This window comes from Haliotis rufescens, unplaced genomic scaffold, assembly GCF_023055435.1.
Source record: "Haliotis rufescens isolate VD_foot unplaced genomic scaffold, xgHalRufe1.0.p SCAF_2, whole genome shotgun sequence".
NCBI lineage: Eukaryota > Metazoa > Mollusca > Gastropoda > Lepetellida > Haliotidae > Haliotis > Haliotis rufescens.
In genome coordinates, this window is record NW_025963890.1 from 37,875,843 (window position 1) to 37,889,106 (window position 13,264).

At 40.9% G+C, this 13,264-nt stretch overlaps 1 protein-coding gene across 5 annotated transcripts in view; it reads left to right on the forward strand.

Moving 5' to 3' along the window:
* Positions 1–13,264, forward strand: part of LOC124120829 (multiple epidermal growth factor-like domains protein 10) — a 45,404-nt gene that overhangs the window by 3,547 nt on the left and 28,593 nt on the right. For 2 of the 5 annotated variants that reach the window (XM_048399924.1, XM_048399927.1), the window contains exons 1-8: positions 886–1,421; positions 4,216–4,353; positions 4,796–4,999; positions 9,144–9,350; positions 10,325–10,456; positions 10,884–11,030; positions 11,264–11,407; positions 11,700–11,837. In XM_048399924.1, the coding sequence (XP_048255881.1) occupies positions 1,361–1,421; positions 4,216–4,353; positions 4,796–4,999; positions 9,144–9,350; positions 10,325–10,456; positions 10,884–11,030; positions 11,264–11,407; positions 11,700–11,837 (1,171 nt within the window). In that variant the 5' untranslated portion in view covers positions 886–1,360. Of the gene's footprint in view, positions 1–884; positions 1,422–4,215; positions 4,354–4,795; positions 5,000–9,143; positions 9,351–10,324; positions 10,457–10,883; positions 11,031–11,263; positions 11,408–11,699; positions 11,838–13,264 lie in introns of those variants that run through there. The other 3 variants (XM_048399928.1, XM_048399926.1, XM_048399925.1) reach the window with 3 other exon arrangements.

The window sequence follows — 13,264 nt, forward strand, 5'->3', positions numbered from 1 at the left end:
TACTAATTTTATAGGATTTTGTGTATTCAAGCATCTTTGTATGTCGACAACACAACCTACATTAATGTAGCCCAATGTTCAGTTAATGTAGCATATCTTTTCACCTGTTTGAAAGGCGCAACATATCCTCACCATTTTGCGAACACAAGGTGTCATCACTGTTTGTTTGATATAGTCGGACAACTCTGCTCCCAGCCGATTTTGTTATGATTATAAAAAGAAATTGTAGATTTTATGATTAGTTATTTAAATAGTACAGAGTAGAATATTATGAAATGTACTTGCACACATGATCACTATGTTGTGCCTCGATATTGCCTCTGGGGCGGTCGGGTAGCCTAATGGTTAAAGCGTTCGTTCGTCACGCTGAAGACCCGGGTTCGATTCCCGACATGGGTACAATGTGTGAAGCCCATTTCTGGTGTTCCCCGCCGTGATGTTGGTGGAATACTGCTTAAAGCGGCGTAAAACCATACTCACTCACTATTGCCTCTGATATTCTATCTTTGAAAGTGTCGCTTCAATAAGGCATGTACTGTTGTCACGACAGTGCAGACAACAAGACATTATAGCATAAATAAATAGTGCTGCCCTTGTGCAGGGAGAATTGTGTGAAAGGTTCGCAAAAACGGGGCTACTTACTACTGAAATGTAACGAACAGTAGTAATGAATATTTTAATCTGTAATAATTACGTGGGTGCTATTTTGTATGAAGGTATTATTGCATAGTTATGTCTCTCGTGGTATATAAGACACGTACAATTAAAAGGCAAAATAGATGTAATATTCCCAATAGATATGTGGTATTCCCAACAGATATGTAGTATTCCGCTACGAGATATTCTCGGGGCCTCACTGATACATCGTCAGGGCTGACCGCACGTGACATAGATGGAAGCTACCCTGTTACCTCTGTTGTGAAGCCAACCTCACAGCGGGTCCATGAGTCACATGCATGCGTAGGAGGATCAGGTAGGGAGTGCGAGCTGTTGACACTACCCAACTGTCGCACATTGTACCCCCATTGATCAAAACCGTAGCTGTGTGTCTACCCACGTCCATCCCTGCATAGATCACACGTCTGATGAAGTCTCGCCGCCTAGCCGTCGGACAAGGATGTATATGCATTTGAGGCAATGTACAGGGATTACGAACCTGAAAGCTGAACACTTTGTTTGTTGTAAGTTAGGATGTACATGCATGTGTCCTGTAAACCTTGGAATCGCCCCCTTATGAATTCAAATATAAATACATATTGAGCTATATTACTGCGAGTGTATATACACCACACAGTAGATGTCCAGTGAGCGTAACGTTTAACACAGTTTGACAGGGTATTTCACTTCCTCGTTGTTCAACATGGCGGGTGTCAGGATACTCGCTGTGGTCGTGCTTGTGGGATGGATACAGCTGACATGGGGTGAGTAGATCAGATGGGTTTATTACGATGTATGTATTTCTCAAGTATGTGTTCATCACCCCCTGGGGCGATAAAAGGTAAGCTTTTGTCTATTTGTCTAATTTCGAAAACAGTCTAAGGAAACATGTTTTGGAAGTGATTCATATTGGTGACCCGGTCTACCCTTGAATATGCTGTGTTGATACTATGCCAAGAATCATATAGCACCCCGTGAGGAAGATTGACATTGTTATGTAGTCCCAATAATGTACCTCTTCCCTATGTTGTATTAATCAGCTGAATATGCTTATATGCCATGTGTTACTGTATAAATATGCAGTATATTTTATCTATTCAAATTTAAATTTTTATTAGCAACTAAATGTTTACAATAATGATAATAATAAACATATTGCATTGCTGTTTCCAATATGTGCTACGTTGACCTTCAAAATAATGTAAACAGATCACAACATGTACACGTGCACCGACACGTGAAACATCTATGTCTGGGTCCCCACAGAATGTGTTTCCAGATCTGGTTGAATGGGACAGAATCAAATAACAGTCCTGTTATCTGTACCCTTAGTCCTGTCTTCCATGACCCGAGGTTCAGTCATCCGTATCATTCATACCCAAGTGTCCCATTATCCCTACCCCAAGGCGCTATCATCCCCACCCCACGGTCCTATCATCCCTACCCTAGGGCCCTATCATCCCGACCCCACGGGCTTATCATCCATACCCCACGGGCTTATTGTCCCTACCCCTTGGTCTTGTCGTCAGTACCCCAGGGTCCGATCATCCCTACACAAGGTTCCTATCATCCCTGTCCCAGGGGTTTTTCATCCTTACCAATGGGTCATGTTATCATCACCTTGTGGTCATATCATCTCTTCCCAAGGGTCTTACCATCCCTACCACTGGGTACTTTCATCCCTACCCCAGCGTCATGTCATCCCTACAACAGGGGCCAATTATCTCTACCCTAAGGTCCTATAATCTTAACCCCCGGGTCTTTTCATCCCTACCCCATGGTCCTGTCATCTCTATCCTAGGTTTATATAACCCCTACCTCAGGCGGCCTTCTCCCGGAACTGTCTTTGCGCTAAGACTGGCGTAAAGGTTTTGTGGCGGAAGATATCGTAGCTAAGTCTATTTTCAATACTGTCTTGGCGCTAAGTTCTCTTAAGTTTTCGAAAAAAGAATTAAGACATGGTTGGACCTGTCTTAGGATCTAACGACTGGTACAGTGGCGGCCAAAAGACGGCATGTTGAAGAAAACGATTCGACCGTATGTGTCAACTGCATCATTTCTGACCACAAATTAAATTCAAATGTTTTCTACTTGCACGTTAAAAGCACGAACAGCAGATGGCATATGTCACTGACAGTGCATTCCAGATGATAGCTTAACAATCATTACATACAAAATGTTACTTGAAACAACATACCGTTTTAATTTATTTCGGTTGTGACACTTGCAGCGTATTTGCACGTTATCGCAGTAACCGTCATCTGTTCTTGTCAAGGGAAGTTAATATATATGAGGAATGAGAGTGGTTCCCCCTTGACAACGAGTACAAAGTATGATAAACATACACACACACAAATGTACATGTAGCATTTAATGGAACGTCGCTATATAAGTGGAATAATCTTGGACGCGACGTTAAACCCCATTTCACCTCACCTTTAATGGAATGTGCACCTTGGCTGTTTACAAGAAAATCTATGAACACACAATGTCATTTAGAAAATGGTCAAATGTAACAAATGTTATATTTGGGATAACACCTTCTTAGTAGGAGAAGCTGTACTTTACTAAGAAAGTGTTATCCAGAATATGACATTTGGGACATTTGACCACTTTCTAAATGACATTGTGTGTTTATAGCTTTCGGCTTTGGGAGCCATACCAATTTACACTTGTCAGAGGGGTACACAAAGTATGTGATCTGGACTACCAGTTGTCGGACTTTCATTTTGTGGAAGCCTCGTTGGCAGAATGGGTTAGATCGCCGATATTTTGTGTTTGCGATTAGGTGCCTCACCACCCGACGCAACTCAAGCAACAAAATTACGAAAATCTGTACTTTATTAAGAAAGTGTTATCCCACTTTTATTACATTTGACCACTTTCTAAATGGCATTGTGTGTTCCTATTTTCTATTAAACATGCAACCACGCCACAGAAGTTGGTTATCATCGAATAATAATCATTGCCTGAACGATGAATAGTTTGGTAATATTTCGTGTGCGAATAAAACAAGTTTCGTTGTTTTCATGTAATTTTGTGACATGAACATGTGGTAGAAAGTAAGAGAGTCGATTTAACGTTTCACAACAAAGACATAATGTATGTGAATCAAACTTGCTGCACTTATCTATGCGGGAGTTTCACAGCAGATCTGTTGAATGTGAGCACATATATATGGCCAAGTATGACTGATCTCTTGGGACATGTATCATTAAGTTGCATACAGTATTAACGTGAATCTAAATGGGGATTCGTCCTTAGCATATCTACTACAGGGCAATTCTTAACTGTTAAGTCAGACCTCGCCCACGTTTCAAAGCTCTACAGGCAGTTTGGGGACTGTAGATCCTCCTTTCACTGTTGAATCTCACCTCTCTGTATCTCTCCCTAGGTTCCTGTCTACAGGGGATGTTTGGAGACTCCTGTAGCTACTCCTGTCACAGAAGATCTCACACCTCTATGTCTCTCAATAGGTTCCTGCCCACCAGGCCATTTTGGCGACTTCTGCAGCTACTCCTGTCACAGAAGATCTCTAACCTCTATATCTCTCCCTAGGTTCCTGCCAATCAGGACTGTTTGGAGACTCCTGTAGCTACTCCTGTCACTGTGAGACATCCTGTGACGTGACAACAGGTGCCTGTTCTGGAGAGTGTGATAAAGGATGGACGAAGGGAGGAGGGCTTTGCCAGAAACGTCAGTACCACATACATTTTACGTGTTTTATGTTGATGCGTTAAATATGTTGCTCTATGATATGAGTGCAAAGTGTTCGACATGTAACTCATATATTGCCAACATATATATTTCTATATATAAGAAGGATCAGCTGAAAACATGAATGTGCAATGTTTTTCAATGTTGATTTTCATTACAAATACCACTAGTGCATTCGACCGACACCTTACATGTAAACATGTACATGGATAATCACTTAATCGTCGACACACATCGTGTATTTCACACAGGATATACAAGTAATGCAAGTAGTTTTTAGCAATATGTTAAATGTATATCTTTGTCATGAATGCTTTATATCCACAAAGTTTACTCACCAAGTATGGGTCGTCTTCAGTTTAGTATATACAGCGATCATTATGAAGTTTATGACGTGATATTTGTTCTTCAATGTACGTAGAAAACATTGCACTGAAAAAGACAACATCCACAGCATCCGGAGTTTATGGCAACTGGTACCCATCAAATGCTGTGGACGGAGACAGTGACATAGCTGGTAGTCCTAGAACATGTTTCCACGCTGGTAAATCTCCGTCAGACTGGACAGTGGATCTGGGCCGGGACTACCAGCTGTATGACATCAGGATCTACAGCAGAGATACATGTAGGTATCCATGCATCCTGATATATAGTGGATGATATCATCAGTCTAAGAAAATACTTACTTCTTAATTAACATGTACCAAAGAACGTTAACCTAAACTTCTTGCCTGAATTATCGTCAGCATTTTATCACATTCCATCCAAACTCACTATTTATGTAAATAACAAACATCAGTAACTTAGTTGTAGTATGGACATAATTTACTGATAATAAAACACTCCACGTAAGTGAATAACATCAGATATAAGTCCCTCTCAAGGTTTGATAGTGTCAAGAAAAGACGAACAGACCCTCAGCCAAATGCGTGCATCAAAAGGTAGCAATACCCTGTTTTAGAAAACAAACATGTCTAGCCATATGTCTGCAATTACCTGACTATAACAATTTATGTTTTACACAGGATTTATACTATCGAACGTTTGTGTTTCATAGGCTATATTTAGCTTTATATGCTATATTAGGATTTGTATCACTAAATTACCTTTGGGTGATGAATATATTCTGAGATAACAGTACGGGTCGATGATAGTTGGTTTAACACTGTCTGGGTTCTTGACTTTATGTATTTACCGACTGTCATGGTACAGTAAACTACGTTTATAACGAACACGCTTACAACGAACTGACGGATATAACAAAATATTTCTTGGTCCCGTCCATTTGTTGTATGTATGCTGTACATATGTTTATAACGAACTACGGTTATAACGAATTAAAATAAGTGGTCCCTTTGAGCTCGTTATAACCATAGTTTACTGTAGTTGGAGCTTGTCAACATCTCATGTAAACCTTGTTCCTGCCTTTCAAATTGCTGAAGAACCAAACATGCCATGTTGCGGATATGTAGGCTTCTGGGACTGATGGAAGCCATTTTTATTGAATACAGTGAAATCGTTTCATATGCAGTTATATATTTAGAATGGTACATCTTCAGACATGACAAACGTAGGGAAAAACTCAACTCTTTGATCAATGGAACATTTGTTACAAAACGTGGTGACCATAGTTATATCTCTATCATCAAAGGTTCAGAAGGAACTGTTTCAAATTATAGCAACTGTCATCTGAAGTTGACTGAGAAAACAATTTGTGAAATGCGGGACTTCCTCATTGATAACTTTTAAGGGATATTTAAGTATAAAGCTTGTAGGCAAGAAGCCGCCTCCGTGGTCTTGTGGTAGAGCGTCCGCTCGGAGAGCAGAAGGTCCGGGTTCGATCCCCGGCCGCGTCATACCAAAAGACGTTAAAAGATGGTACTTGTTGTTACCCTGTCTGGCGCTCTACATTAAGGGGCTAAAACAATGACTGGTCGGCTCGGAGTCAGTATACTGTGTCTGAGTGGGGTAGTCATGTTAAACTGCGGCATGGTATCTCAGTGAGCTAGCACTATAAATCGGCATCAGTCCGGACTAGTACAAGCAGCAAAACACACACACGTGCATGCACGTCGCTATATAAGTGCAATAATCTTGGACGCGACGTTAAACCCAATTTCACCTCACCTTGTAGGCAAGAACTAAGCATCCCCTTGGGCACCAATTATGCTCCCCTTCTGGCTGAACTGTTTCTTTATGCATATGAATCAGAATGCCAAAACAAGGGAATTTGGCCAAGAAGTTATACTTAAACTTCCAGTATATCGTTGATCTGATATCGTTCAATAATGGTCAAATTGGAAAACATATTCACCTGTTTCACATTTAGATCTATGCGTAATAATTCAGTGACAAAAAGAAAGCTATCCACATGACAGTATGACAAATGGCTTTATCTTTCCAACAGTCAACTCTCCCTTTATGTCGAGTAATATTCCATCAGCCCCAGCCTTTAGTGTCAACATTACACAATGTTTGAGGTAGGTGGGCAGGATACGCTCAGCTTTTCGCGAGCACCTGGTATCATCAGTATTTGATAGTGATTCATAAACACAAGCTTTTAATATAGTTGGAATCGAACTATCGACTCTGCTTGTAGACCATATTTTATTATAATGAAGATGTTTTGTCGCTTTTATTCAACAAGCGTGTGAACACGTTATTTCTTGATGCAACAAGTGGGAGTTTGCAGCTATTCACCGCAAAAACAAAGTAGATGAAATACAATGAAGGACCAATATGTCTTTAACAAGAACAGTTTTCATCAATGTGCCAACTGTTGAATCTGTTCAAATGTAATATTCTAATACTAACTACCTCGACAGTTCGATTTAGTTAACAAATTAAATTAAAAGGGCCAAAAACCTGCCTAAATCATGCTTCCTGAGCTCGTGTGCTCTGTCAAGTGAGAAATTGGTAGTTGCTACCTACCGGTTTGGCATGGACAGCGCTTACCGCGTGTTTGAGTTACATATGGAAAGACAGTGGCCATTCGGCACAGTTGAGAAAATTCCGTTACTTTTACTTTACTCACTGACGGTAATAGCCGTATTTTTTAAGATGTGAGTGAGTGAGTTGGGTTTAACGCCGCTATTTTCAGTATTCCAGTTATATCGCGGCGTGTCAGCTTAATGTGGGAGGAAAGCCCGAAGAGATGCAGGTCTCAGACGTTTACCACTTTGGTGAAACCCACGAGCACGGGTATGGTGCTGACAAACCTAGAAACATAATCGGGATTCGAACCCTCGATCATAGGTTTCTGGCGTGCCCAAGGGACGCAACTCTGCACAGCGAATTGCGGCGCCTTAGGCGACTGGGCCACCCGTGCCCCCTTTTAAGATGTGACAAGCTGTAATGAGATTTATACTATATACATAACTCACAAACAAAAGACAAAGGAACGAAAATATACGCCGAAAATCTTTAAGTATTACTTTCTACAACTAGCTACTATATGGCCTTGTCCTTGATAACTAATAAAACATCATAGTTGCAGTTGCTGTGAACGTTATTCTAGTTCACTGCTGACATTTTTGAGACGGAAGGTCGTGAAAGTTGATATGGCTTCAAAAATAGTAGCATTGTCGAGGACATGTAACGTACATGTAGAAAAATGTGTAAATCGCCAGAAACACTGAGTCAGACTGTAGTGGTGACAAGGAAGATTGGACCAAAGGCAGATCGACGGCCGCTGTTGACTAACACTTCGTATGTCACTTGAGGTATTTGAAGGTCACTTGCCTTGTTGAATGTTACTCGACAAACATTCCATTTGTATCAGTACGGACCCCTCATCAGATCTCAGGATATCCTGTACACAGTGCTCTGTGTATCGCTGAGATAACTGCCTGCTGAGTGTTCTCTTTTATTGTATTTTTGTGTTTGCCGATGGGGGTGGTTCATTCGACAAGGTACAGCACTATTTGTGGTCGAATACATGAATGGCTTTAATCTCGCCTCCTAACATGACAGTATGTAAGATTGCTATACCATAAATATATATCTCTTATCTTATCTTATCATCTTAGATAATTCTGCATATTTTTAGGGCATTGAGTTATGGTATATTCTTGGTTTTCACTTCTCAAAGCGGTTGTTTTTTGACCGTATTTTATATGTTTAGCAAACACACTGACATTAATTTTACTGATGAATAGGCCTTAAGCAATCCATGTTTGCCGTAAAAGGCGACTATGCTTGTCGTAAGAGGCGACTAACGGGATCGGATGGTCAGGCTCGCTGACTTGGTTGATACATGTCATCGAATCACAATTGCATGGGCCGATGCTCACTGGATTGTCTGGTCCAGACTCGTTTATTACAGACCACCGTCTTATAGCTGGAATATTGACAAACAAACAAAAGATAGCCGAACATGATAAAAACGAATTACTGTATATATATATATATATATATATATATATATATATATATATATATATATATATATATATATATATATAAATCGTGTGAAATACACGCGGGATATCGTGCTTTTCACCAATAATATTATGATGTATTAGCTTTATGTGATGTTGTAATTATTGCTAGCGGCCAGAAGTTTATGTGAATTGTATAAATCCCATACACTTTAAATCATACATTGAGAAATGTGTGTACGTGTGTATCTCTCACTTTATTATGCCAATGTGTAAGGCCATATGTTTATGTGAACATATAGCTGAGATATATCAGCTATTAGCTACATTTTCAAACAATATCATAGTCCAGTGTAGTTTGAGACTCTGCTTTTTGTGTTATTACGTCAGTCTACTGGAGAAACGCGAACTCTGATATCTACCTGAACAATGACACTTCAAACATCTGCTCCACACTACCGAATTCGACTTCTACGCCCAACCCTACTGACGTGACGTGTAACGGTACCGGCAGACAGGTGACTATCATGAAGCAGGGGCCGGGAGGAACCGATGGCTACGCTAGCGCACTGAACATCTGTGAGGTGGAGATATATGGTAAATCTTTGATTGCATTTATGCATTCTTGTGCCACTGATACCCATGTTTCACTGCCCTTTTATAGCAAATGTGCTTTAAATTTGTAAGTTTGGTTTCAGAGTTTAATCGTAGAATATTAGAAGCTGTATGAAACATATCTGAGGCAGTGTGACACTGTTTTAACAAATACAGTTCAGCTTTATTAACCAGTTTAGTGATGTTCAACCTCAAGGCGCTGAGAGCTATCAATATAGCTGATCAAGTCAGCTAGATACAACAAAGCTGTTCTTATTTCCAGGAGTTCAGCTATTGTGATCCTCTGATAATTCTCCTTTCTATTTATGCATACCTTATGCGTTTCTATATCCTTCATATGAATATTTGTTTTATTCAAAGGACCGTATGCACTAATCACCTAAACTAAATCTCACAATTCCTTTGCTCTTCCTGTCGGTGGTGCTATTCCCTGGCAGCGTCACATCGAAAGACGTTAAAGGACGGTTGTTTCCCTGAATGATATTAAGGAGATAAAACAAGGACTGACCGGCTTGGAGTTATTCTAATATGTTATGCGAGGGAGTGGGGGTAGCCTAGTGGTTAAAGCGTTCGCTCGTCACGCCGAAGACCCGGGTTCGATTCCACACATGGGTACAATTTGATAAGCCCATTTCTTGTGTCCCCCGCCGTGATATTGCTGGAATATTGCTAAAAGCGGCGAAACACCAAACTCACTCACTCCCTGAGTGGGGTATGCAAGTTAAACTGTAGTATTGTGTCTCAGTTGGTTAATACTATAAAACCGACATTATAAGTGCAGACTGGTACACGCAGCGTCACATAACAATATTTGCATGTCCATCGCCATGCGAGTAAAAAAATATTGTATTCGTATATTGTATATATTGTTGTACACAAATTCACTTCCACTCCCCGCCCTCTCCCAATCTCTCAATACACTCAAATGCAGTAATCTTGTCTTCCCAATACAACAGCCTGCAGTCCAGGAATCTACGGGGTGAACTGTGATACGTTCTGTCACTGCCTGAATTCAAGCTGTGATCGCTTGACTGGATTCTGTCCTGGAGACTGTAGACCGGGGTGGCAGGGACAGAGATGTGACACAGGTGAGGAGGTCTTACTGTCAGGTGTAGTGTGACCCAGTCAGTGGTGTGTGTTTTGGAGACTGTAGACCAGGGTGGCAGGAACAGAGATGTGACACAGGTGAGGAGGTATTACTGTAAGGTCTGGTGTGACCGAGTGAGCTGTCCTCAACACTGTAGTTAGCGACCCTTTTGTACAGAGCGACATGAGTGCCACTATAGGAAGTCAAGATTGAAGCATGGGAATCACTACATGCGTATGTTGTTGAGGTCTTACTGTCAAGTGGTGTTAGTGATACTATGGCCCTTTTAAGTGGTGCATTTATATTACATATTGACTTGTTTTATACATTTCTTGAACCGACTATCCAGCACCATTTACAGCCCAAATGCTTCACAACACTCATTTATACGCAATGTAAATACTCTAACTGTTGTGATTATTTCATAGCTTGCAACAACACTAACTATGGTACCAGCTGCAACAAAACATGTGCTTGGCGGAAGTGTTTAGCTACCAACTCGTCATGTGACCGTCGCACTGGAGCATGTGACACAGGATGTCTTCCTGGGTGGATAGATGAGGACTGCACACAAAGTAAAGAATGTTTAACATTTATTGGTAAAAAGACACATTAATTACAAAAGTCACTTGGGAGGTCGAGCAAGAAGACAGATCATGATAAGTTATTGATAGGACGACTGGGCTACTGTGGGCCACAAGATTGGAAAACGCCTGTCATACCAAAAGGTTACCATAAAGGGAATCAGTTTACATCTACCCTGCTATTAAATGCCTGTCAGTGATGACCTCTTCCGTTCTTGTTACAGAATGTGCCATTGGAAAATATGGTGCAAATTGCAGTGGACTGTGCTCTGACAGACACTGTTCAGGAAAATCATCCTGTGATCACGTGATAGGAACATGCGATTTTGGGTGTGAAGCTGGCTGGATGGGTGCTGACTGTAAATATGGTGAGTCATGGAAATGAATCGTAACTATAGTGAATAAGAAATCAATGTGGTTAAAAAATAATTTACACTTTCACATATTGAAGTGAATCGTAACTATACGAGTAAGTGAATAAGAAATCAATGTGGATCAAATATAATTTTCACTTACACATATTGAAATTAATAGTAAGTGTAAGAGTAAGTGAATAAGAAATCAATGTGGTTCAAATATAATTTTCACTTTCACTACAATATATGCATTACTCCTTATAGGAAGCATAAGAAGGTTGGTATCTCTGCCATCCAATTCCAGATTGTGATTCCAAACATTATGGACCAAACTGTCTTGGCGCCTGCTCCTCCAGACACTGTTTGCGGAGTTCTTCCTGTAACTCAGCAGGGGCCTGTGACAGTGGATGTGAGACGGGATGGAGACTGGCTGACTGTACAGGTAATGACATTATGTCACACTCATGAGGGTAAAGGAAGGTTGTAATAGCAAGGTCGTAGCCGATGTGAAGGGACATTGGCTGATTACACATATTAATATTATGTCACTGGGTGGGATGACAGTAAAAACGGACATCTTCCCGAGGCAAGTGAGTTAACTGACTATAAAAGTCCAGTTTCTATGTAAAACCTGTTTTATCATAACGTAGATCTTGATTATCGTTCAGATCGTCTTGACTGGGCCCCGCCATTTTGTTTGAAGCAAATGCAAGTGATACTAGAGGTGGAATCTGATTGGTCCATAGGAGATGCAAGGAAGGGACATAGCTCGTAATAGCCACAGGTGGCGCTACGATCGAGCCAAGAAATTCCAGCCTAGTTCGGCAAGGGTGGAAAATGGACTTTTAAAGTCAGTTAAAGTCTTGCCTCGGGAAGATGAAGAAAGGAGGGTGAGAGATGTTATGTATAAGGGTGGAAAAAAATCGTAACGATGACAGCATAACTTGGGTAATCAGTAAAGACATTATGCCATATGCACGTAACAGAGGTATCTCTAAGGAAGCAGTTGGTATTTCACAGGGGTGAACCATACGTCAATTTAACATTATGTTTTAAAACATCTAATAGTGAAAATGATATGTATATGTTTGGAGTATTAAGATTATGTTTGTGCTGCGTGCTTTCACTTTATGATTATTAGGAACATGATGGCACTTACTTTTGTGTCTGTTTTTCATTATTAACAAAGGGGTCCAAATGTCAGGTCCTTACCCTCAGTGCATACGATTCCCTTCCATCCAGCTTGACAGACACCTGTGACACAGATCCCTGTCACGTGATCACACCAGGAAGTGTTGAGGGCACAATGTCTGTCTGCACACGCTCTGCGGCAGTTGGTTCCGTAATGGAGACTGTCGCATTCTAACGAGGAAATACAGATGGAATATTAATTTGAAAGCAATTCCTGCTTATATGTATTTTCACTAAGCAGTAAGGTATGGGCTGATAATTAAGTATTCCACAGTCCATTTCAGTAAGACTGATTACAATAACATACAAGGCTAACGTAACTTAAAAAATAATATTATTATATTCGGGGTCACTGGATCAGTGTGGACACAACAATCATCTCCCTGGGGACTACACAACACAAGCTGCCTGTTAGGCGCTAGAAGGTTAACAACAACATTGCCTTCTCATCCTACCGGGTACCCATTCACTGTTGGGTGAACAGAGCACATTTCGAGTCACTTGCCCAAGGAGACACAACATGTGTTACATGTGCTACAGTGTATGACAGGACCGAAGCCCTTGAGACTCCCAGGAGCCATGCTGCCTAAACGCGGTCACCCATCCAAGGACTCTCCGGGACCAATGCTGCTTAACTTCACGTGATTGGTGTGCACAGGGCCCTCTGCATAGGACCAC